Source organism: Varroa jacobsoni, unplaced genomic scaffold (genome assembly GCF_002532875.2).
Source record: "Varroa jacobsoni isolate VJ856 unplaced genomic scaffold, vjacob_1.0 scaffold_740, whole genome shotgun sequence".
In the NCBI taxonomy this organism is placed as follows: Eukaryota; Metazoa; Arthropoda; class Arachnida; order Mesostigmata; family Varroidae; genus Varroa; species Varroa jacobsoni.
The window spans coordinates 296,292-322,382 of NW_019213642.1; the positions used below are offsets into that span (position 1 = coordinate 296,292).

Consider the following 26,091-nt stretch of genomic DNA (forward strand, 5'->3'; position numbering starts at 1 on the left):
AAATCAGAAGTTTATCAACAGCTCAATGTGATAGATAATAGACGGAGTTTCCCGTGTATTACATTCATTCTAAGGTTAATCTTAAAAACATGAACATGTGAGGTCGTTCATGTGGTGGTGGAGTCGGTTCCGTTACTTTCATATTATTGAAGAGGCTACGGTAATCCGAATTATATCTTCGAAAATAGCGTATTGCCGGTTAACTCGCGACCTTTGATATTTCTGTGTAGAAACCGCAGCGGATATGCTTGCCATTTGACGTTTGAGGAGCGCAATGGGGGAGTTCATGTCGTGCACTGAGACCCCACAGCAAAACTCTGTGAGTGCCTCGTAAGATTCTTCTTTAGGGACCTCTAAGATTCTCAAACTCTCTTTGGACTGTGTTTCCACAAACATATCAGTTGGTACGCGTATGTTCGTCGCGTAAGGGGAGACGTTTGATTGTTTAGCGAATGGACAGTTGATAGTATATTTACCTCCTATATAACTGGATTCAGTGAGGCCATTTTAGGGTCTTTTTTGTTTGTCCGATGATTCGGCATAGATGGATATTCTGCTGATAAACACGGTGCTTCCAAATGGTTGGTCACGTTGTAGTGCGTGCCTATTGTCAACTGTTTCTATGAATGAAGTTTGCATTTTTGCTATTTACATTTGTTGGTTGTGAGGGCATCATATTTAGTCCCTTGAAGCCAGCTTTAATGAACCACTTCTCCTTCTACTCCTTCGTAACTATAATAATCTCAGCATCGCGTAACAATTTGTATCTGTTTGGCTTGAGGCGCTTGCTTGTCAGGCTGCAATGTTTGACTATAATGCTAGGATGAATCAGGTGTGGTCACGTCTAAAAGAGCCATACGGTTCGTGTCAAAGGTTTACTGGTCTTCTTCCTAATCGCCTTGAGGTATTTAAATGTCTGCGACTTTTTACATATCACCAACTGGCTATAGTTGTATCGAATAAACATGGCTATTTTTCTGACAGCTTTCTAAAGTCATTAGCTGTTGTTTGCAATGTTTAAATCGTGATACGCTATAGTGATAAAACAGTCGGCCCTAGAGGGGCTTATTTTGTAATCATGCTACGTGACAATACATTTGACATCAACCAGTCTTACGGGCTTAAAGTCTTTATTCTAAGTACAAATTACCCTCATTATTCTAACGCTCAAGACATGAAAACCATTAAATCATTTTTATGATGTTAAAGTGGTTGTACTGCTCTTTATACTTATACTTTCTACTTACACTTTATAGCAGTACAAGATAGCAGTCTCATATGGCATACAGATATGAAGGCCTCTGTACGTCAACCTATACGTCCGGGATCGTTGTTAGGAGGCGGCTGGGTCCCAAGATGAGACGAACTCTATGCCCGGGTTTGAATTTAGAGCACAACGTGCCCCTAGTAATAGCCAGTAAATACGTTAGCCGCTAAGCTATCACGGGAACTTGAAGGATTAGACCAAACATATTCTATTAATAATTCAGCAAAATTCTACATCAAACTTGAACAGTAGTTTGCATCAAAACCTATCTTCGAGTGAGGCACGCTCTTGAGCTTTCGGTGAGTATCATAATATGTAGAAAAATTCTGCCTTTTTTTTAGAGCTGACGGATCTATTGCACGCTCATTGACAGGTCTTCCGACAGTGTGTCGCCCTTGGGACCTGTGACTTCGGAAGGACAGATAACAATGTACGGTGTTTTATTCGAGTCCACGGTTAAATGCGATATGGAAGATAATTCACTTTTTTTTTTCCTCAATATAACACTTTCACTAGAACAGTCGCTACGCGCATTTGATACTTTAGCAAATTTTTGAAAAAGCGAGCCCAAAGTTTCCCCAGGCTTTTGACCCAGCTAGAAGTCGAATAAGGTCGCCATCGATGATAATATGCGTTTCCAAATTTAGTGTTGGGACTCTGCCATCTTCAGTGATTTAATTGGCGTTACTCTAGAGCTTCAATTCAATACCTACTATCTGCAAAAGGACTTTTGGCAACCGCTTAACAGCTCTGTGTCATCAATGTACGACTTTTTTCGAAATTTACCAATCACTTGTTTGTGTAGCGTGTTTACGCATAACGAGCAAGTGTTGTCGACATGCTTTAGCAGTCATTACCAGCTTCGTAAGAAGCCTATCGTTGTTGAATCCTGACTAGATATTGCTACACTATTGATACTCGCATAATAATTATCAATAGAACGATCGTCTAGAGGTTTTCTAATGACTTCATTCGAACGGCAACGTTGCCATCTAACATACAATGCAATGAGCCCCGTTACTGAACGCGAGTGTCTTCTGTTCGACATGAAGTTATCACGATTAGATAGAATATTTCATTTTTGTGGTACATACTTGTAGATGCCCAAATAGTTCGTTGCAGAATATAGAAGAGAATTAACGATAAAGGGGAGCTCGGTAGCCGGATAACCAGTCAGCGTTATAATGGTGCTGCACAGCCGTATTATTGTCATCGTGATTAATTCCGATAACGACGGCGGTGACGAGACGACGATAAGTAACGGTTTAACTGCGGTGTGAGACCTAATGATGAGGCTGGAGCAAAAATCATTCACCCCTTCTTCATCCAACTCAATCGTTCCTACATCGTCGTGTCAAGCTCTGCACAGTTGCACTTCCGTCCCTCGTTGAACCATGCGGCATCAGTACGAGTCAGCGAATGCATCGTTGTCAGCACCTGTTTGAAGGACAAACTCGCTGTTGCAGTAGAAACAGTAGTGCTAACCCCACTTTGGAGCTTTTTCTGAGCATCATGACACATCTCACGGATAAGTTTGAGGGGATACAGGCGATTAGCATAGATAATGGTTCATCAATTCTATGAGCTCTCTGCGCCTTTCCTCTTGTTGTTCCCTCTGTTTTCCTCCATAGAAATGACGGTAGAAGCAACATTTTCCAAGTTAAACTCAACCCGCTCGGCCACACAGCAGCCAAAGATGCCGTCAAAGGTGAAACAATGGCGAATGAGATACAAATGGCAGCATTGGTCTGCGTTCCGTTAGCCGCGGAACGCATGGCCGCATTTCCTGCGCCGTGCGAAGCCGTCGCGTCACCGCACTGCACCGTAATGCCGACGCTCAGGTGATTAAGTCAGAGATGAAGAGTCAGGCATATTGTAGTGAACTCAACTAGTGCATCTAGTTATCCTCAAAGCCATCAGCGCGCAGTGGTAGCCGCCACTTCCGTTATTCCCCTGTCAGAGGGAGAAACTCTATAAAGGTGCCACGAACGAGTTTTCCCTCCTAGACTGGCGGCAACACCGCCGTTGTTGCTACCGACGAGGACGACGGCAGGGAGTCGATTCGGTGATACACAATATGGCGAGCTAAATCAAGGGTTGTAACGCTGGGATTTCTTCGTATGTAGAGTTTAGATCGCGTACAGAGAATAGTTGAATCGTGGAACATCTCGCGCGCACCAACGGACGAAAATGGAAAGTGTACCAGTAACATCTGTGAAACGTCAGCAGGCTGACGTCCACCAATTTCAATGAGCGACGACCCCTTAAAGTTAACTATCGGAATCTGGCAATGGGGTTCATTGATTACTAGCGAGTATATTTGATAATTTTCAATTGACTCATTTAAAAATCTGGGAACAGTAATAAGCAGCTGCACGATATTATGTTTCGAGAATCATTGTTGTGCGGATTGCGAATAGTAGGAAAATTAGGAACGGATTTTCACCTTCTTCCACATTAATCCTGTCATGAGTAGTCAATTGTTAACTATGACACGTTCAGAATTGTACAACCTAGTATCATTGTATGTTTTCTGTTATTGTGATACAACCATTTTAGGCAACAGACGAGGACAGTGGACTTCACGGAAAGGTTCGGTACACAGCATTATTGGGACCAATGGCGAGCAGGTGAGCGAAGGAGGGAAATGCGCCAATGCATTCTCTATCAGAAAAAAACAAACGCTTGCCAAAAATTTAAAAAATTATTTGAGATGTATTGGGCATGGTAGACCTATAGTAAGCGCCTCCACCAACCCGGAAGCTGTTTTGGATGCAGATTTTTCAAAGTCAGATGAAATGTTTGACAAGACTTCACATCAAAACTATATCATGTGCTTCCATAAAGACTGATTAGAGTTTTTGTGTTTGCAGTTTTGCGCTCGATCCTCAAACGGGCAGCATTACATTAGTAAGCTCGCGGGGTCTTGATCGCGAGAAGATAGCTGAATACCTATTAGCTGTTGAAGCGCGCGATGAGGATGGAAACGGTCACAAGGTAGGTCTTAGAAGACAATCGGCAGGCTCAATTAGATTGTACGCAATCAATTTTAACCCGACAAAAGAACTTTTAGTCTGCAATGTAGAGGCATGAGATTGAGTCTGTTTCGCCAGATTCATTGTAGCTGCACAAGAGAGTCGGTCGGTATATTGACCGCCGACGGACTGCATAATCCGTCAACCTAAATTAACAATGCGAGGAGGCTGGGCCTGTTTTTAGACTGACAGTGGTTTATTATTATCGCTGCCTGTACTAGACGTTAGCGCAGTTACGCGTAGTGGTCGACGATGCAAACGACAATACGCCGATATTTCTCCAACCGCGTTACGATGCGGTTTTAACCTCGGCAAAGGATAATTTCACTCAGCCACTTGTCGTAAAGGTAATGAGCGCACTTTTAACTACTATCTATAATCTATTTTTTTTTCCTATACAGGATATTTTTTTTAATATAGACAAATTAATGCCTAGTTAATTATTACCGTTATCTAGATTTTAGGTAATGCATTATATTATATGGTAAGTTAAGTTCGAAATATTTCGCCCTTGATCCAAAGCAAGAGACAAACAGGCTATCTACCATAGATTAATATCTTGTCGGGCTCTACAGGTTCTTATAGGAATGACGTGCATACGAAACAATGTCATGAATAAAATTGGTATAGACGAACGGAATAAAAGAGATAAAAGGTAGATACTATCATGCCTTTTGGTCGCGGTAAATGATCGCCATGGAAAACAGTCGTGGCCGACCGGAAAATCAAATCACTATCATTGGTTTGCATCACACAAATCGATTCATATAAGTTTATCTTAAGAATAAGACGTAAGATAACTTCGAACAAGTATCATTTTCCGATAAAATCGATTGCATTGCTTTGTCTGACATCTTGTATACGGTCATTTCCCTTTGAAACACAAGCTGACTATTCCTCAGGACAAAAGGCAGCAATGCGTAGAGCAGGCATAGAATTCAACAAAAAATATAGGTTGCATACCTAGGTAAACGAACTTAAACACATATAAAAGAATGGAAATTACCTATCTACTATTTGTGTCAGCAATTTCGAATATATAGGAAATATTCTCATGACCAAAAAAGATAGTTTACTGCTCGCATGTGATAAAAGATTCTGGCATTTATTTATCTCATTATTATTTGTTATCAACAGGCTGTGGATACAGATAGTCCAGGTCCAAACAGCGACGTCACCTACGAAATCATCTCAGGCAACTTTGAGGACAAATTTATTATTGAGCCCCAGCAGGGACTCATCGTGCTCAAGGTTTTGTATCACCGCATCATCATTGAACACTGTAGATAGATCACCAGCTTAAATCGTGCGTATTGCTTATTATTATATAAGTTTTACGTATCCCTCAACTTAATTAAATTCAACAGATACTTGTCTACAGCTAACTGTAATATCTCGAGATTTGATACAATTACGACTTACTTTTTCAGTATTTAAAGTTTACAGCACTTACATATCTATATGCCTCTCCCACTTTCTCTTATCAAGGACGATAATGTTTGAGAGTCAGTGGCGGATCAGAGTAATTTGGACACTGTTGAGAGAATAGCGCTTTTTGTACCTTTTGGTACTTTTGGTGTCAAGTAATTATATTATACAAGGGAAAAACAGCCACAATATCGCAACTAGCTCATTTAAGCCTTTTATCCACAAACACAAATGCTTATCGGTCCAGTTTCATCCCATTGCTTGTGCTGCTGATAGTAATGATGATGGACTTCAGACAACTGGCAAATGACAGAACATATTTCAAGGGTGTTGTTAGGCTAATAGAATCAACACGAGAGCCGTCTGCTTTCGCTGCCTTCCTCTCCGGCCGCAGGTTACCTGTATATATACGTACAGAAAAAGGAGCATGCTTTACCAACCGACTGCACGCGATGAATAGGGTGGTAGGATGAGAAATAAATCACAACGGGGAGAATGACCGCGGCGATATGATAAAGCAATTAACACGAGGTAGTAACTTGCACATAGGTCAAGTAAGGAAGGGACTGTCGAGTACGTACTCGAGTGGACACATTGTCGTTTAGTTTACGTAAGGCAGGCAGCATAAGATACAGAAAATGTACGAAGCGGATAAAGAAGGAGAAAAACACAAGCACTATTAGCTGATGAGGCATTGAGCATATTCTGTGTAGGACAGCTGTACGAGGACATTGTACTACGATGCTAGTACGGCGGGGCAGGTCAAATTGTGGGTGTCAAATCTTAAACTATTGGGAACGTATCTTTCAATGGTGGCATGCCACCTGAAGTTCACATAGCTTTGTCAGCATACTTGCATAGTTCGACAGATAAAGGATAGCAAAAAAAGACTAAATTTAGAACAATGTACAAAGTGCTTTAACGTGCTAACACATAACAAAGGGTCTTTTTGAGCTTTCTCGTGCATGGGATAATGGCAAATGCCAATAGTGGTTCTCACGGTCACGATTCTGACGCCGGAAGTATAAAAACGAAAATACTTACAACTGGTTGGGTAAACTGGACATGGCCAACCCTATTTGCAATCTGGTACAATCACACCTAAACACTACCCTATAGAATCAGAGCTTTTTTCTACAGCTTTCTATTTTTCTCATAAAGCCTTATTTGGATCACCCACCTCTGTCAACACTCGCATAGCGTTTCAAACCTGATAACACATATTGTAGAATATTAGATAGGAAATAATGTTGCTATTGTAGTTTGATTCGTAACGCTATCTCCAAGGGAGTATACATTTCTTTAATGAACTGGGGATGTTTCTTACATTTTATTACTTAATACTAAATCTTAGGAACCATTGTCGGCGGTATCGAGAACAATCAAATTGGTCGTTCGGGCCCATGATAACGGTATCCCCATACAAACGTCAACAGTTTCCATCTACATTCACAGCCAAGTAAGTTATCGTTGAGTGAGACGATTTATTTTTAGACATAAATAGCACTATCAGGAAGCACAAACATGTTTACTTGATTGTGTAGCAGAAAGCACACCTCTACTGGCCCTTAACGACTCAGATAAGAAATAATTTATATAAGTTGAAATAACTTCAGTTTAAAACATAAACTGCGGCTGTTTTCGTATTGTATCGATTTAATATTTATGCTTCTATTCTTTATCAGGATGTTACTATTTAGGAAAACTTGAGCGGGCGTACAAGGACCATTCGTACATTGGCGTGATGATAACACAGGTGTGCTCATAAGGGCAAACTGTATTCCTTCCTGCTCAATGCTTTTCCATGCACTTACGCGATTCAAACATCTGTTTCCCTTGATAAAATCAAAGAGCGAACGTAGATGATTCTCTCCGATAAACATTACCTGCCTTTGTCTAGAGCATTTCTTGCCGTTTTTCTCGCGCTGAATACGCTGTAAGAATACGTAGTAAGCAGCTCGTAGTTTGCGATCTTGAAAAGACGCGCTGTGTCACGTTCCCCTTTTTACAGCTATTTTTTTAAATGAACGAATTTTCAGCGGCTTTGGGAATAAGGCCGGGCCTCTTTTCCTTCCCAAGATATCCCCGATTTGAGAAACAGCGCAGGTCACGTTGGCACAAGTAGGAGTCGCGATGGGTCTCTAAATGATCTTAAAGCCCCTTCTATGCTTTATCCTCCTTTAAGCCTCACCTATTGGACCTTGGGTCTGCCTGCGAACGATGACGAGCCAACAGCAAGGTGACGGCTATGTGAATGGTTAATTGTTGCTAAAACCTGAAAAAATGCCTGTTGGAATTTGCGGGCAGATGGAAGAAAAAGATGATGGTAAGATACAGTGCTGCGTCTCCTGTTGCGGTGTATGCTAAACGCAGTACCCCGACAGGGCAGTATAGAGCCGAGAAGCGACCATGTTGAGGCTGTCACCAAGAAGAGCACAAAAAGGGAAAGAACATTTGGAAACGTTAATCGGGAAAACCTCTGTGCCTGCAAATCTTAAGCTTCTTTTTTTGGATTTCAGCATTGTACGTGAACATTTGCAGTATATGATAGCGGGGAATGTCTCGAAATAATAATCTTTTTACTGGGAAGTATATACATTTATGCACACTATAGAGTGACAAAGCTTCGTTCACTTGGATTGTGTGAGAGCTGCGCGCTAGCGCTTGAATTGGGATAAGTATGTTTCCGTAAGCCGCGTTAACAATTACAGGTGGACAACCAAGCAGATTTCTGCGAAGCATTAATGGGCCAAACAGCCTGTAGTGATATTTTTGTTCAGGTCTTAAACATATCCGGAACGTGTTAACGAAACCCTTATTACACAGTGACCGCAAGCCGCGTCCCGCCAGTAAACTTAGAGCTGAACGATCCTGGTTCCGACCTTGCAACACAGCTGCTAGTTTACGTTATTTTAGCCTCCAGCTTCAAGCACTATTTTAGCAATCGTACTATGTACAGCCGCAACAGAACGCTGAAGGGGTCTACCCAAACAGATGGTAAAAAAAAAGTCCAGTTTGAATTGGCACGATTTAGGGTAGTATCTATTTTTCTATAGATTCACGATGAAACTGGCATTTTCTGTATGTCTTGCGTTATGCGCAAGATATGAAAACGATGATAGCTAGAAGAACTTCAGCGTCTCCTTCTTATTTTCGAATTTTCTAAGCCTCCCGACATTTCCTGTACAGTATCGCTGATGTAAACAAATGGGAAGGAAATCTTCTTAGAGTAACTGATTTGTATTCCGCCAGCGGCTAAGTATGCTTTCATATATACCCATCCCATCGGTTAGCCTTTTCATAGCTCATCGTTAGCTAATACCCTCATTTAACCTTTAAGGCTCGGAGCAACGCATATGAGCGTCGCCACTAGAATTCTAATTCTGGATCGAAACAGGCGCCGCAAACTACAGACTGCGGTCACGCTGTGTATAGCTTGTAGATTTATTTGCCTGGTATCTTCAGGGCCTGGTTCACGTTTAAGCATATGGCCTTGCTCTAGCCTCTGAATCTATAGCATAGAACCTGTGTATTTAGCGAACTAAAGAATAGGACAACTAAACTCGACAGAGTCGTATCGTTAATTTGGTGCTCAAGCCGCTTCCGTTGCTGCCACCAGAATTAGTGGCCTACACCACGTGTCACAGCAGATTACATGGTTTACTATGGAATGCCTATCCTAATCTATTCACTGTTTCTGTGCAATATGCGTATATTACAGCTGTGTCTGTTGAATAAATAGCCGCTTCAAGGTTGCACGCTGCACTGAAGTATTATGAAGTACCGCTGCTTACATAGAATCGTAGTATCCATCTATCGAAGATTAGGAAGACGGCAAGGGAAGACAAAGAATACGCCACTAGCGACACCTAGCCCATAATTAGTACGCGGCATATCTATTCGTATAATGAATAGAACATGTCACGCTCAACTTGTTTCTATTAGGACGATCCCATCCTTTGGCATTTGCAGGAAAGCGTTGAGACAAATAGTATCCATTTATTTATCCATATGTGATCCATAGGTGATGTCGTAAGTATTTTGTAGGAGATCTTGTAAACGTATAATTGAGCTGAAAAATATTTTTATGTTGAATGTTTTAATTTTCGTGAACATCTATGAATGATGTGGTTTTTGCAGGAGTACCTTACACGCAGCTTGGCCGTGGTGATTCCGCGTTCGTCTTTCGATATCCAGTCAGAGAGGTCCCGATATGAAAAGGGCCTCTCTGACCTTTTCGGAGCACAAGTTTCCATTGTCAATGTCGGGACCTATAATGACTCCTCCAGAAATGCGTAAGTTATTTGCTAGCCTATTGCTGCGAGCTACGTTGATGTCGAATGAAGATAAGTTGATATAAGTAGGGCGGGATTGTTCGGTGACATGATTTTTAGATAATATATTGACTAAGCGCTACAAACTAAGAGCGATTATAATTTTGAAATTCTCTAATGGAAGCAAACCGTTAAATGGATATATAGACCAGTATTACAAATGGGAAAATCCTAATGAAAATTATTTGCTTATTCGTGAGAGTCAAATGCTGCAAAAAATGCGACTGAGAAAGCTGCTTATCAATTTGTGGGGGTGTGTTCTGTGCATTTGTAGCGTTAGCTAAAATGATCAGTGAATTCATCGGTACGCCAAGCATCTCGTGCCCCGTAAGCTGAGAGCCCCACTCTGTGCAAAAAAGGATGCTTATTTAACTCCGAACCGACTGATTAGCGCTTGGCTTTAATGAGTCGTTCATTGAATTCGTCTCAAACAGACCCCTGTTTAATCTTACAGTTCATTGATCGAGACCCAAGCAACGTATGATCAACGTCGTGTTGACCTTAACGAGGCTCTGTGGTTTCTAAAAGTTCTCGCTGAAGGCCTTGTACGACCTAAGCCGGAATCAACTGTAGATGGTTCCAGTGTCGACGGACCAAAAAGCGGTAATAGCGGCAGTACAGGATCTGAAGTCGATTTTGGGAAGGACCACAGTGACAGGGACACCAACGATCAGGCCGGCGGAGGCAGTGGTGCTACAAATGGTAGTCATAGCGACATTGACGCTGAATGGGGCAGTGGACGAGGAAGTAAATTACTGCCTTCATCGAGCAACAGGGACTCTGTCCACAAGCAACAGGTAAAGCCCAAACCTACCAGCCTGTTTGTTCCATAGATCATTGTAAAATATTGCCAAAGTGCAGTAAACCAAATGTTATTACTATGAATTAAAATATACTAACAACAACTTCGTATGAATCTCTCTATCGGCTGTCATATTGTATGATATCTATAATAACTTAAAAACTTGTGTGGTCTGGTTTAGTGGGTACTATCCTACGGTCATTGTTTGGAGGACAAGGCGCAATGCCTACTAGGTAATTTCTTTGTTTTCCAACAAGCTTCTTCCAACAACTTCCGCATTCGTTGCCAATAACGCACTCGTCTAAACTGTACTAAGTCTAGAGTATCTTTTACCAGCAGGAAGTAATGCATACAGGTATCGACGAACGGATTTTATGGATTCTCGTCGTGTGCTTTCTGCTAGCCATACTGATTCTACTTGTTTGTCTCCTTTGCTGCTGCTGGAGAAATTCTTTCCGAACAACATCTGTGCCTGCAATCGACTACAAGCATCAATCAAACTTCGGTCTTCCGTCGCCACCCCTTACACAACATCCATCGCATCTCGGATACGACCAGTCCTACATGTCTCATAGCAACACCTTACAAAGGTGTTTATAGTTTTTCTTCTATCTTTAGCTTTAGCAATTTAGTGAACATGCAATGATATACTGTATTCGGAATAGCGTTGCGATTTAAACTGTTATTGTTACCAGAAAAAAGCAGGCTTCCAGAAAAAAATTCACTGCCCTCTTACTTTGAAATTATTGCGAAATTTAATCATGCTGATATTCTTCAGCTCACTGCATGTATGCCTTATCAAGCTGTGCCTACTCGTGTAGGCCAATAGTCAATATACATCCTGTATATTTATGAAGTTGATGATGCCTTTTTTTTTTACATACAAACATTTACCATTTATAACATTTATAATTTTTGTTCTCTTAGAGACCATGCCATGCAGGCGGACACCTCTATTTTAATCGATCCAAGCACAGGTCGGCGAAGTAATGCCAATAACACGTTGGACAAGTCATACAGGTGAGTTTGCTAGCTGCAAGCTTTTTCTTTGCTTTCAGAATACATAATTGCAAACCCATCAAAGGACACGAGGAAGCAGGGAAGTGTCCATAAAATTCTTGATAAATAAACGTTATCAGGGGAGGAGAAACTAATTCGACCAGCTACCGCTTTACCCCGTATAAAAATGTTTGACATATGGAAGCTGCCGTTATATAAATACAGTCTATTAGTGTTTGACAAACAATGTTGTTAAAAGGTTACTGTAAAACTTCGTTTGGCTTTCGTTTCAGGTCATCCTTAAACCGCAGTGACCAACGCAGTGTCGTGACGAGAGCGGCCGATCACCGTGAAGCCCCCCTCTATGAAGAAACGGACGACAACGAAAATGCCGAGGATTCATATAGTCGCCATCGATATATACTCAAGTAACAATGACTCTCCTTCCATTTAAACAGAAAAAAGCTTTTAGGTTTCTATGCCTATTGATTAAACTAATAAATTGATACAATTAGAACCTACTTTGATTTCAGATAATTGATATTTAGCCTTTGAACTAATTGATTTTGCTGACCGAGGAAACTATATTTATTTCATTATAAGTATTTAAAGAGTTATAAAAAAAATATATGACAGGCATGCATAGTTAACATTATCTGCTCGAGTCTGTTGGATAATCGTAGGTGGCTACAAAGAAACTTTCAAACGGCCGAATACTTATTCATTTGATCACAGGGAACTACGACGACAACGGGGCCAACGAAAGGGCCAGCAAAGGGGAGGTGATGCAGGAGCCGATGTACGCAGAGTAGGCTCTTACGTGCTTATTAAAAAAATCCTACCCGATGGAAGGTTTCGTGATCGTGAAGACTCGCTTAGCGATTTAGCCGCTTCCCTGACGCAGAGCAACCATACGAATTTCTTACCAAGAAGACGGTACTTCACGAATCTATAACTATATGCATTAATTATACAATAATGCTATCTAAAGATACTAGTTTAACTGTAACCTTTGCGACAACCTTCCGTCGGAGGAAAGCTTCTCTCATCGGAGAACCGTGTGCAGACAAGTTGGAGAAAAAATACGTATTACTGCGATCATTTTTCTACTATATGTAAATATACGCATACAATTTCAGGCAAAGGAGAGTCCGTCCTACGGATAATAAACGTAGTGATCTCGAAAGTGATTGCTTCTTTGAAGAAAGGCGAATGGAGCCTAAAAAAACTGAAATCCTCTATATCAAAACGCCTCCAGCACCAGCGAAAAACGAAGAGCTTAACTCGTTAGATTCGTTTGACGCAACCATCGCCGGTAAGAATATACTATCATGGAAGCGTATTAATGATACATAATTTTTTTGTTTTTTCCCTCTAAAAACTAATTTTTCCTCATTCTTCAATATATATTTACAGCATGGATTGTTGTACCAGTAGCAGTTCATGTAGTACCGACTAGAGTCGCTATATCACGCATATCTTTAACACGACAATATAATATAAAAAAATAGAGCAATACCTTTAGCAGAAGATTTCCTGCGGGTACGTGTTTATCGCACAATAGAATTTGTGCTTCAACTTTTCAAACTGCATAAGAACATTTTTAATCAATTATACATTTGAGATTGGTCACTTCGCAATGGGACAGTCTAAGTGAACGTGTCTGCCTCTTCTTGTTAGTTTCAGCGGACGAGCACTTCAATGAGGAACTTAAGCAATGTTTAGCCCGATCCAGAACCGTTCGTAATCAAAATCGGAAAGAGAAAATTGTAGAGCATCAGCAACAGCCGCAACACAAACAGGACTCTCAACAGCAACAAGCGTCAGGACAAACAGGGGCTAATGAGAAATATCCGACATCAGGAACAAGTGTTGCCAGCGAAAGTGAGCAGAAGTCTGTCAGTTTTGGTGAGGAAAGAAGAGGACTTTATCAACGTCATCGGATTAATAGTACGTTCACATTAACTATTATTTTTAGACGCTTTTTGTTATTCCCCCTTTTATTTTTTGATTAACGTCGAACACAACTTAGATCGCGTCGACAGCACAACTAATTCTATGTCTGCTATAATAATTGTGTGTGTTGGCATAAATGCAGATTTGCGCAGCTCGGATGATATGCCAGTCACATCTACGCCACTTAAGCCAACGTTGCCACGGCCTGCCAGTAGCGATAACAACAACGTTTGTAATATAAACAACTGGAATAATATTAACAACAACAACAACAAGCAAGTGATTCAAAACAATAAGGACATAACGGATGATTTTCTGAAAGAGGGTCGCGATTCGAGTGTGATAGCCCAAAGCGAAATAACAGATGTGGCCACCACCAACAAGATGACGTCGGTATCTGCCGCTTCAGACTCAACGCGGGGTTTTCGCTTCAGTCGCGACACTGTTGTGAAAGGCAGAAAAACTGACGTTTCTGAAGATGATTCGGACTCGGGGATCGGCGGTGGTCCCGTTATGACATTGAGGAATCCGTATTTTAAGAAGAAGAGTATATTTACCATAACATATGACGATGTCCGCCGAACAGAACCACTAAGGACCGCGTGTAGGGATTCCCCGTGACCAAAAAGAGTTTCAAGAGGGATCTTTGAGGAAATGTTTGTCTTTGTCGATTGTCGATTGTCGATTGAAAGTAGAAATCAGAAGAACACAAAGAGAATGCCCTCTCCAACACTTGTTACTGGATGTTCTAGAATGTGATGTATTAGAATGGATTAGTTGGTTCGTATATGTATCATACTATGTCATGGATGTTGGTCGTGCATTCGGCAGGGACCAGGTGCCAGAATCTGCCAAGCCGATTTAGAGCACAGTGTGCCAAGTACGAACCAGATCTAGGTAGCGAGTAGTTTAGCACCTAATACTGAGAGCAAGCAGGCTACCTATGAGGTCTAACCCTACCGAATGCGAAGTAAGCGTAATGAAGTAATACTGAATTATAATGATAAAAATAGACTTAATAAATGTCTCCACATTTGAATAATTCTGCGCGTGACAAAGACCGTCTAATAATTACAAAAATAAAGACTGTTATAAGTCTATGATAACAAGTTGTAAAATGTCCCTCCGATCTTACAAATGTGTGATATACATTGTAACATCATAAGGCGAGCAGCAGACCAACTCCGTCCTTGATAGCTTTTTTTTGGCGGCAGATGCAAGTGGCAAGAATTAGAGCCCACTACAAAAATGGTACTGACGTTTTATTAAATGAGCAAAATTTTTTTGTCTAACTTGTGTCAGGCTGAAGCAACAACGTTGTGTGTTAAATTACATAGCTTGTTTTCTTCAAGAGTTTGTATTAGTCCCATTGAAAGAGCTGTTGTTCTTGAAAGGAGTTAATTTTTCATATTTACGAATTATTCATTCGCCAAACAAAAATTAACTGGTATAATTTGTATTTTAGGTCCTCGCTAGTTAAAAACAAAGTTTACATTTCAGACTGCCGTTTACAGGCTGCTGTTGATGGGTGGAGTGTACCTAGATCCAGTGCGCTACAAGGGTGCACTTATCATAGAAGTAATAAATTGAAAATCTATAAAATAAATGACGCCTCAATAGCATAGCGGTATAAGTTGTGATACACTTCATGTTTTGTGGCATACACAGTTAAATATACTTTTAGGTTTATTTTTTACGTGCACAGATTTCACTAGGACAACACGGGTCAATAGGTCACGAAGCCTTAATATGGCTTTTCACATTGAACAGGCGGTCATTTCTAAGATGTCCATTACATGTATAGTGTAAAAATAGCGTTTGAATATACATAGGTAAACCTATATATATATATATATATATATAAGTTTGTAAATGATGACTCGTCGCCGTATCATGGTTCATTCGATTGATTTATTCATATTTTTACATTAGCTTACATAATAATAAATAAACATCTTGGAGTTGAGCGGAGGTCAATAAATAAGTGATGAGATGCGCGAGCGTAGAATCTAAAACGGAAGCTATGATGGCGTAAAGAATGGACGAGTAAGAAGGAAATCAGTGATTTGATGAACTAGTAGATAAGCTTTCTCCTGCCTTGAAGGCAGCGGTAAAGGCGCGCGGGTGAGACAGAAAAGTTTGAGAACACTGAACAGCTTTGGGTATGCGTCGGTTTGTATTAGAAAAATGCAAATTGATAAAACGAGCTAAACGAGTCCCAGGGAGTCCAACTAAAAAAAAAAGCGAATAATAAGATATTCTACGATGAGATAAGTCTGACACACAACGAAGTACGTTGCTGTATTTTCCCGTGTGTCTTTAATACACAAAAACATAGAGGCGATTCATTGCTATTAGTTATATAGGAGAAGAAACGTGATAATTTTGAGTACGAGGAAAATAACGTGGTCGAGGAGAACGCAGTGTCTGGATTAAGGGTTATCACACAGGCAGGTTTAGATAACGTTTGGCTAAAGTGGATGTTTAAATGTAATTATGTTTCATTTTTGTTGTGGGTCGATGATGGACATGACATCTAATATGGCAATGAATGGGACATAGTCTCGCAGCAAAACAAAATCTTGCAGTAAGTCTCAGTAATATCTCAGGGCTGCTTCGTTGGCTTTAATTGTACTTAGCAACATTCCGCATCAGCAAGCGTCAGGCCGAGAAAGATGTTTTCTATGTTTGGCAGGGTTGTACCGGTTTGGTGTACTCACTTGGTTGGTACTTTATTTCTATATATGACTGTTATTGTGAGACTTCTGAAATCCATTAGTTCTTGCCATATTTTTTCTCGCCCTGCTCGATGGCCTTTGAGACGCGGTCAAGAACGTCAGCAATACCTTCTAGAATGGCCGGATTAATTGTCGGCAGGGAGAAAGTCCTCTTCTGACCTTCTCGAAGGAAGAGTGATACTCCGAGCAGAGGAAGCAGCAGCCCGCCTAAACCAAGCACAGCGAGTGCTGGCAAAGCATTCGTGAGCATGTTTGGTAAACTGGCAGCGATTGTGTTCATGAGACCCGAAGCTCCCGAACCGAGCATTGACAGGAAACCACCTGAAGCTTAACGGAGAAGGGAAGACAAAAGAAAAAGGTACATAAACGAAAACGGAAATTTACCATAATTGGTAAATTGTCTTGTGTGTAACATAACATGATGAACGAACACAATATGACTGTGAATATACAAGCTGAAAAATCTACAAACTCGTTTTGTATCTTCCCTTGATTGACTACTTCTATCAATTAGTTCACATACAGTCTATTTAAGTTCATTTGAGCTCGTATTGATTACCGTAAGCACAATTATCTAGAGACGCCTACTACATACTGCCTTTAATTCCATAGAGAAATATAGTAGGTGCATATGTTTGGCACGTACGTATTCTTGTTGTTACGCTCAGCAGTGTCTGTTCGTTTTGGATAGAGAAAACTCGAAATGTGCAACCAGCATATATGCATGTTCCAACTACGTCTCTTAGAGCGCACACAAATCGAAACGCTGGCCAATCATCTGTCAGAAGTGGGTAGAAGGAATCACTGTACCTACCTATAATGACTCTGCCTAAAGGCTGCTCTAAGGAACGCATAGCGCCCTTTGCCGCAAAGGCTAAACTAGAAATATCTTGTAGGGAAATCGACTTCTCGAAAATTGGAGAAACAGAATAGCTCGACTAGATAAACATGATTACAGGTCACGAGCCTGCAAGTAAAGATTTGTCTTTCCTATAGCAATTTTGACATAGTAATTATTTAACCCGATCTGGTTCGAAGTCACGTGCCCATACAGATTTACATATAGGGACGGATATGCGCCCTGTTTCCCGCCGTCACAGACACATCGCGCAATGTAGTCGGAAGGTATTCATGGATTGCAAATCAACATCGCGTTATCCAGCTGTCCTATCGAACATTGAACTCCCCGAGCGACACCGTCAAAGCGATCAGCGGAGAATATTCGGATCTTCCGTTTGGTTGGGCATAGAAAAAATTGCCCTGAGCAATCTGCTGCGCTGTTACGTATTCCCTTCGACGTTGGCAAAGCTGGCAGCCGAATGCTGGCAAGCTAACGCCAATGGCTTGATATACATTTTCGATCCATAGCCTAACAGAAGAAACCGGGCTACCTGCGACTGGGCACAATCAAGCAAACGAGCGAAGGACAGTTTCAGAGATGCTCTCGACCAGCACCGCCGGAAGCATTGGCTTATAACGGCGAGTGCGGGTAGTGGCAGTGTTTGCTCGATAATTTTCTTCGATAGTCGGAATAAAATGTTTGTGTAAATACAGCCACAATGAGAACAATGACACCCACTTTGGCAGTCAGGCCGACAAGGGCCTTACAACAAGAAGATATAGGCTGGATAGATATAGCATGTGGACATTCATCCTGTTCGAAATAGTTGATTTCTACGCAGCGCTAGCAAAGGTGGCAAGACAGGGCTATCAAAGGATGATCAATAGCAATCAGGCCAAATTGATCGACGAACGCTTGTCAGATTCTCATTGAATCGCTATCTAGTTTATTGACAAGACGGATTTCGATGTTTCGAACCAGCGGAACGTTTTCGCATATCACTGCGTTATGTAATGGCCAAAACTCTCCACTCACCTTCTCTCTCCCTCTCCCTATATATATATATATATATGTATATATACTTTCCCGTTGCCGGAATTACTCTGTGTCGCTCCAATCGATTTGAATCGTGGTTTACGAAAACGAAAAGGGTCACACATCGTTCGCATGTACAAGCCGACATACGGGTGCATGTGACGAAATGAAAGGCATGTGCCTCAGGTAGACAAAGTGCTATGCCTCCATCGCATAGCGCCACCTATGTTGGATCCAGCTCGTTTGAGTGCGTGCCTGCCAACAAATGCTACCGTCATACCACAACATGCCGTTGTTGTTGTTGTCGTTGTCTTCGTCGTCATTGTTCGTGTCAGAAAGGCCGTCAAGGGGAGACAAGATAAAACGGAGAGGGGTCACCAATGGGGAGAAAAACATATGAAGAACGAGAACTAAACGAAGACCAGCAACAAGCGAAAGCATCCACACGAAGTGAGGCAGAGAGAGGTCATCGAACTTTATCGTCTGTTCAACCAATCGACGATTCATCCGCCGGTCCATCGACACTTCTATTAAGATGACCTACTTTTCGTAAGGAGGTACCCCACTACGATATGTCAGCCGCGTGCGCCGCAGCGACTACTCAACCTGCCCCCAAATACACCGCGATATAACTACGTGCTGGCGCTTGTCGATCCACAGAGAACTGAAACGATAGCGATAGCGACAGAGCGAAAATATACGGCTGGCGCCGCGAGGGCCCAAAACGCAGAAACCTGCATCTGTGATGCAGCCTTCGTATACGGACGTAAGAAACGACAACAACGATAATGGCAACGCTAGCACCAACAACGTTAATACATGGAAGCGCCGACAGTAGCAGCAGAGTAACGACAACAGCGAAAACGCTCAACTATACAGAAATACAGGAAATGAACGGGATGCGAAAGACAAAGAAAATAAGGGAAATAATTATGCTCAGATACAGATACATCTGTTGGTATAGTCGTTAGGAAACTCCTGCTGCTGTGATTTGTGGAGCAGGTATGATCAGTACTTCCTGCGCATAGCGTAGCGCAAACGACTGGCGTAAGCCAACTAACAATCTAGCTAAGCCGCACATTGCTTGACTGGTCTGTTTCCATGTAATAACCGAGTAACTGGGCAGCCGGATGAATCGTCACGCGAATGACGATGTTTGTGAATAGGGAAGTACGACTGAAGCACGAGCGGTTCGGAATCGTGGGGCTAATCGTTGCCCTGGGCAGGACCATACCGTTCTTTTCTTTGACTGTTTTCTAACTTCACTTGTTCTTAGAACGAACCAAATTACCACGGGACAAATTGCGACAGGGTTCTCCAGACGAAGAGAATGTAAGCGATACGTTTTATGCTTGCAGCCTTCCCTACTGGAACTGAGAGTGATCACAGTGACGAAAAAAGCAATTGGGATAGTTGTAGTGAAAGAACGCTGTCTAGTAGCAAGCGAACGAGTCGAACTCATCGTCGCGAATACGACGACCAGGGCTTCTTGTGAATTCTTGTCGACGCCCTCCTTATTCTCGACGTTCGTTTCTTTTCTTATTTCAGATTGGCGGGGCCATCACTAACGGAAATGCAATAGATGCACGGTCACGCGCACATTATTGGGTTGCGGCACCCGTGCGGTTCAGTCTGGGGACCCTCGATACTGTCCCTGATCGTCGGGACACCTGCTTGGTGCACTCACGAAGCGAACGTGAACCGCTTCTTCGGTCCTGTTTGAATCTAATCACACAGATAACGTTCACATACTTTTCCAGCAGGCGAGCAAGGCTACCGCTGTTATAGAAAGAGAAACTAAAAAAAAAATATTAAAAAAAACTCTCAATGGTAGCAATCAAAACTGGGCATGGACAAACTAGTAAGAGGCAGGCATGATAGAAAGGACAGGAGCTAAAAAGAAAGGAAAAGACACCTGGAATAGCGGAGACAAAACCGCGCGAAGGGCAAAAAACTAAAAGGCAAGAGGAGCAAGGAAAACCCTGGAAGCAGAAGAAATAGCTAAATGTTTGAAACGTCTTGGCAAAGGCAGGGTAAGAGAGCACAGAGTGAGGGGCAAAAGCAGCAGAAAATATGAGGAAGCAGAAGCTCGTAAAAGCGGTGGGTCTTATGGCAGGAGCCCCAGCGCCCTAGACCCATCTCAAATTGCCATACCATCTCGGCGATCTATCGTACGGAGGTCGTGTTTTCGATGATGCACATAGCAAAATCTTCGATTCCCTTTGAACCACCCATTTTGTTACAGAGGAAAGCAGCGAAGCGAGTGTTAACGAAAAATCATGAATATCCATGCGAATGTGATGTCTGCACGTAGAGCTGTTAAAAGCATGCATGCTACCTTTCATAAAGCCAGTTTACCAAGTGCAAAGGAGGGAAAAGTGAACACATTCCCAGGGGTGGAGCTAGCTCCAGTCAGTGCTCTACTTAACATAAAGGAAGCGATAAATATAAAATAAATGGGTTTCAAAAAGGAATTTATGCATAACAAAGATAAACTGGGAACTACTTGGGAACTGGGAACACTTGATTTCATTACGCCCGAAGAACATTTTCTGTTTTTCGTTTGTTTGGTAGACAATTACGTTTTTTTAACGATCTCTAAAAAGGGGGCTGTTAAAGATCTCAACTCTGTTCTTTAGACCTCTTCAATTGTTTCCATTCACCAAACCTATTCCGAACGGTATCCTAATAATACAAAATAAGTGATCATAACATAAACACCACTATATTCATACATGTACGACAAAGAACAAACGTATGAAACAGAACGTTGGCTAATGGGGCACTACATCCCAATGAAGTGACACACCATCACTAAATATAGAAACTGACGATACAGATACTGGGTTCTTCACATCCGATCAGCTAACAGAATACTGAACACACATTTTTCAGACATATTTAAAAATGCACCGACGAATTCTGCATCAAGCTGCCTCTCCAAATGATAACGCATACGCCACGAAGAGAATACCGACACAAACAAAAATAGTGATACGAGACAACATCAACTCTGTACTCAAAATCAATCCATTGAGTTTGAATCATTTTCGTACCTGCACCCTGTCGGTTGACATTAGCCGCCTGGTAGAGACTGGGGTCATATACGACCTGATGATTCTGGGCTGCCACAAGGGCCGCCCCCAGAACCACGCTAAGGGCGAAAGCCTTCATTGCTTAAGATTTGTAGTGGTGCAGGTGCGCGGTCGCGACGATTCAGGTTAAGTGCAACCACTCGTGGTAGTGATACTCCAAGTAGCACGAAATATAGAAACGAAACTGTTCACGACAGTGCACGATCGATAGCTCAACGCCAACTGAGTGTCAAGGTGAGGCCCGGTGGCTCTAAATACGCCGCCCCTTGCGCGCTGACAGCGCTAAAGCGGACGAAAGCCGACGCAGACACGCGGCGATGATGAAGATGGGGGACCGGCGTTGAGAGTTAACCCAGCGGCAACGTCAACCCAGTTACGCCGGTTGACGCCGGCCTGTGGAGAGGAGGCCAACGCCATTCGGAGGGCCCGGACACCGCAGACCGAACATGAACAAGCTACTGAACTGGCTCCTCTGCAGCACGACGCACGAAGAAGTCGCTGACGACGGCTGCGTCGAGCGACGCCGGCATCAGCGGCAGCAGCAGAACTCGACCACCACCAATGGAAGTAGTAGTAAGCAAAAATAACTAAAAAGAAAAGTGTTTGTCCTTAGTTAACGTTAATGAGGATAGATTAAGGGACCCCCGATGTGATGAAATCAAATAATGAGGCGGTTGGAAGTAGGTAGCCGTTAGAGAAGAATGCAGCTTCAGTACAGAACAAGGATCCTTCAGCAGATCCATAATACTAACTTCATTATATATTACATAGAGGTGACATTTTATCTGTGATCAGACACATATGTTCTACATTCGATAATGTCTTATATTTTAGTTTTGTAGTAACGATATTGATAATGACAAGAAAAACTATAACAACTTCTATAACTACGATTGGCAGACCTGGTACGCATATGCCAAATAAACCAAGTGTACTTGTTTTCCTGGCTTCCCTCAATACATATGAACTCACGATTATGTCACAGTGACTCTAAATTCGTTCCTTACAGGACATCGTTATGCGTGAAATGTCCGCTATCCCACCTACAACGTTCAAAAATTATATGTATAGTAAGCGTCCATTTTTCATTATAATTCATTTAGTTATGAAACTGCTAACTTGAAAAATTAAAATCACGCGCAACTTGAATTGACAAAGCGTTGTAACCTAAAGAAAAACATTATATATATTTGCATGTTGATATACCCTTAAAGAGATGTTCTCTGCTCGCGAACTAGTAAAACATTTAGCTTCAGATATTTGTCTATTAACGTTATGTGTCACACTTCTGTAACGCACCACGTTATTAAAAAGAACTATGAAGCTGTGTTGGTTGAATTTGCTTTGTTTTTTTTTTGTCTCTGACATCTTCATCGTTCTAGCCGTCTTGAGCCTGCCGTATCCGATTGCTCAGTTCACGAAAAAGCGAGCTTTTTCCATTTTTTCCAGCTAATTCCATTTTTGACTCAAACGGCTGTAATACACAACAGTTACTATCGCCTTACATTACGGAAGATAACTGGAAAATCAAAAACAATAACGTAAACATGTTTCAGTGTTGAACAGTTGGCTTGAGTTTAATATAACCTGAGGCCGTGAACAATGCCAGTATTGACGAACGGCCTTTTCTTGTCGTGGTTATGTTCAACAAAAAACTCTCTTGTTTATCAATAGTTACTTGGGGTGTCATCATCTATGTGACGCTGATGCATCATACCCATACACACAGTCATTCCTTGTAGTGACAGAGCTCTTGTTTATATTGGTATAAATAAAGGTAATGTGGACCCGAATGCCAGGCTTCAAATCTAAAAATCAATGTATAATATGAAATCTAACAGGCTATAGGCTGAAAACACGTGATATAATGATAAACGCTGTTGATGCCCACATTCGTTATGTACGAACCTATTTAGAGAGCATTATTGAAAATAATAATAACGTAAATGTGTACAAGATATTAATAAAAGCCTAAACTTTTCGTGACGGGAGCTTTTCTTTCTATTGGAAAGTCACTCTCCGAATGAAAAGGGCCGTCATAGTGAAACTCATTTTCTAATAAGTGTAATTCTTTAAATTCTAGATTCATTATTAGAACGTAGAGCATCACATATACCCTTACACAAAATCTTAAATAGTGGATATTCATATTGTCGTGCTCAATACGCTAGTATTCAAAAGGGTTGAGTGTGTAAACCTTTTATATAATCACACAAATCGATGTCGTTCCTTCGCTCGTTGAGCCACATCTGCAACATATCCGTAAGTGTCGACATAAACATCTTTGAGAGAAGCATATAGACACGCGTGTATATGTAATAATCTAACTTTCAGTTCCTTCGCTGATGGTTTCTATTCGAAACCCTAAGCCGCTCACAAGTTGTGTTTTTAAAAATGTTAACTTGGCGAGCAACTTCTTGACAGCAGTAATACCGAGTTCAACCTAAGCAATACTGGTACGTCTAGACTCTTTAAAGTCTTGCTCAAACACGCCACACAAAAAGAACTCACTTGCCGACAGTAGGCCAGAGGTCCCAAAAAAATCAAAGGCCTCACAAAGAGCAAAAGTGTAGCAATGCTTCAGTAATAAAAACACGAATCGCCTGATGATACTTACCTGGCCGATCAATTCGATCGGCAGTAAATACATTTCAGCCGAAAATCGCAGCCAATATATAAATCGGAACCCCATAATTCTTGCCCCAAATTGCCACATTGTGCTATTGTCGTTTGGCGTACGAAATTAATTTTGGGTTGCTTCAAAAGTCGTAAGATGTCAGACAACGGCACAGACAATCAATAGGATAAGTTATATTTTAGTTAGGAAAACTTGTCCGGGGCAAAAGCACCGCGCAATAGTTGATTTTCTGCCACTTGCGGAAAGTGCCGCGAAGAACTATTTTTTTTGCCAATAAAAGACGATGAAGAAGCTCATGCCCGCTATAATAAACAGTCTGCCAAAAGATATCCCAGTTTATTCCGAATAGGCTAAGCGCTAAACGGTACGCTTCAATAGTTTCATGTCATAAGGTAAATGTGCAAAACTCGGAGATCGCGTCTATTCTTTTGTAGATCTAACTGTCGAAATGCCTTTGCTTTTTCCTCTGCAATTTTTTTTTACATGAGTATTGAATATACCTTTCCGAATTTGAAGTTAAGCAGGATAAGTTTCCGAGTACCAAGTCCATGTACGCTTAGGTTAATTCATATAGAGCTAATGTACATTGCAAATAATATCACATACTATCGAACGAAGAATAAATAGTCCAGTGACCACTTTGGTTCCTTTTCTATTCAAAACTAATCATATACATTATTAATATTGCAGCTGAAGAAATTCCTGAAAAGTCCTGGCAAGCCCTGAGAGAAGTATAAGTCGATCGTCGTTAGCGCCTACTTTGTAGAATCTGCCATGTCGGCCCATGTTCCTTGCCGAAGCTATGTCTTGATGAAACGCCAGCTGCCCAGCTGGGAGCTAACACATTCCGTCACCGGCTGGATACCTTTTTCCCTGAAGCTACCGCAAGGCTTAATCGCTGACGTTGTGGAAGCGGGTTATGTTAAATACTGTTTTTCGTCGATGACACGAAGTGCTTGTCCGATGACAGTCTTAAAATTTGGTGGTTGAAATGATTTTCAGTGACACAAATATGCTTGCGGGCATATATGTATGTGGGTCCCGGCGGAGGAACGCAAGAATAAGCGACTGATTTTCCGGTGAAAAACCGAGGAAAGCAATTACTTGCTACACGAACAATCGTATCTGGAAACGGTGTCTTCTAATTATTCTAAATATCGATTTCTTACAGTGTTATATTTCATGTTAAACTATCTGCTCTAAGTTTTTATTACGGTATATGCTCTCGTAGAAACACTACTTAACAAACAGTAACATGCGATGCTTTATTCAAGATCGAATCACAGAAACAAAAATATTGAAAGAAACTTGCAATTAGTAACGTTTTTGTTGGCAAAGAGACAGATGTCAGCTGAGAGCCAACAGAGGTCCCTGGAGGAATAACTGAGCGTTCGGTTTTTTTTTCTGGCCGAATTTCAGAGTATTACGATTCCGCGGTTCAATCGATCTGCGCCTTTTGGAAAACCGTCTCAGACTTTGCCACACAAAGTCGTCCGCCGTACAACCGTATTGGTGGAAAAGAGTAACGCGTGGTCCTCGAATATTTCCTGGCGTGATTCACCTTTGGGAGGTCACTTAGAGACCGCCTGCAAGCTATGTGGCCCGGAAATTATGCGAGGCTATTATTTCAACAAGCGGCGAACAGAAAACCAGTTCTCCGTCTAGTTAAAGTTACATCGAATTTCGTAACTTCGTGTTCAATCCCGTACTTAAAACGAGGAAGATATCTTGAGTTGGAAATGATGATTTTCTTTAAAGAATTAGTAGTGGATTAGATAGATTTAAAGTGAAGTATTATACGCGTATATGGTGTTTCGTCATTTTTAAGAAGTATGAAGTTTCTAATATCACGCAGTTTTGACCGATATGGTCATATACTAAAAAAAGCTAGATTACACGACATTTAAAGATTAAAGGTGTTGT

The 26,091-nt window shown here is 41.5% G+C and overlaps 2 protein-coding genes and 1 long non-coding RNA gene across 5 annotated transcripts in view; 1 reads left to right on the plus strand and 2 right to left on the minus strand.

Annotated features, from left to right (window-relative positions):
• Nucleotides 1-2,650, minus strand: part of LOC147753108 (uncharacterized) — a 5,059-nt gene extending 2,409 nt beyond the window's left edge. Inside the window, exons 1-2 of the long non-coding RNA XR_015312184.1 lie at nt 2,362-2,650; nt 1,248-1,675 (exon numbers count right to left, since the gene is read on the minus strand). This is a non-coding gene — a long non-coding RNA (uncharacterized LOC147753108). The remainder of the gene's footprint in view (nt 1-1,247; nt 1,676-2,361) is intronic.
• LOC111263174 (Cadherin 86C) overlaps nt 1-15,427 on the plus strand; it is a 23,062-nt gene extending 7,635 nt beyond the window's left edge. For both annotated transcript variants that reach the window (XM_022838046.2, XM_086969484.1), the window contains 14 exons: nt 3,827-3,897; nt 4,141-4,264; nt 4,524-4,649; nt 5,440-5,553; nt 7,085-7,189; nt 9,871-10,025; nt 10,519-10,861; nt 11,203-11,456; nt 11,794-11,886; nt 12,159-12,293; nt 12,601-12,801; nt 13,005-13,180; nt 13,546-13,815; nt 13,964-15,427. In XM_022838046.2, coding sequence (XP_022693781.2) covers nt 3,827-3,897; nt 4,141-4,264; nt 4,524-4,649; nt 5,440-5,553; nt 7,085-7,189; nt 9,871-10,025; nt 10,519-10,861; nt 11,203-11,456; nt 11,794-11,886; nt 12,159-12,293; nt 12,601-12,801; nt 13,005-13,180; nt 13,546-13,815; nt 13,964-14,442 — 2,646 coding nt within the window. In that variant the 3' untranslated portion in view covers nt 14,443-15,427. The remainder of the gene's footprint in view (nt 1-3,826; nt 3,898-4,140; nt 4,265-4,523; nt 4,650-5,439; nt 5,554-7,084; nt 7,190-9,870; nt 10,026-10,518; nt 10,862-11,202; nt 11,457-11,793; nt 11,887-12,158; nt 12,294-12,600; nt 12,802-13,004; nt 13,181-13,545; nt 13,816-13,963) is intronic.
• Nucleotides 15,428-15,710: 283 nt separating this feature from the next.
• On the minus strand, nt 15,711-23,563 carry LOC111263175 (uncharacterized). 2 transcript variants are annotated; one of them, XM_022838048.2, is made up of 2 exons: nt 21,492-23,563; nt 15,711-16,880 (listed from the first exon to the last, which is right to left on the minus strand). In XM_022838048.2, exons 1-2 carry the CDS (start codon nt 21,607-21,609, stop codon nt 16,597-16,599), a joined length of 402 nt encoding a protein of 133 aa, XP_022693783.1. In that variant the 5' UTR covers nt 21,610-23,563; the 3' UTR covers nt 15,711-16,596. The 2 variants fall into 2 exon arrangements, with proteins under 2 accessions (XP_022693783.1, XP_022693782.1); XM_022838047.2 differs by having other exon boundaries at nt 15,711-16,886; nt 21,492-23,555.
• Nucleotides 23,564-26,091: the final 2,528 nt, after the last annotated feature.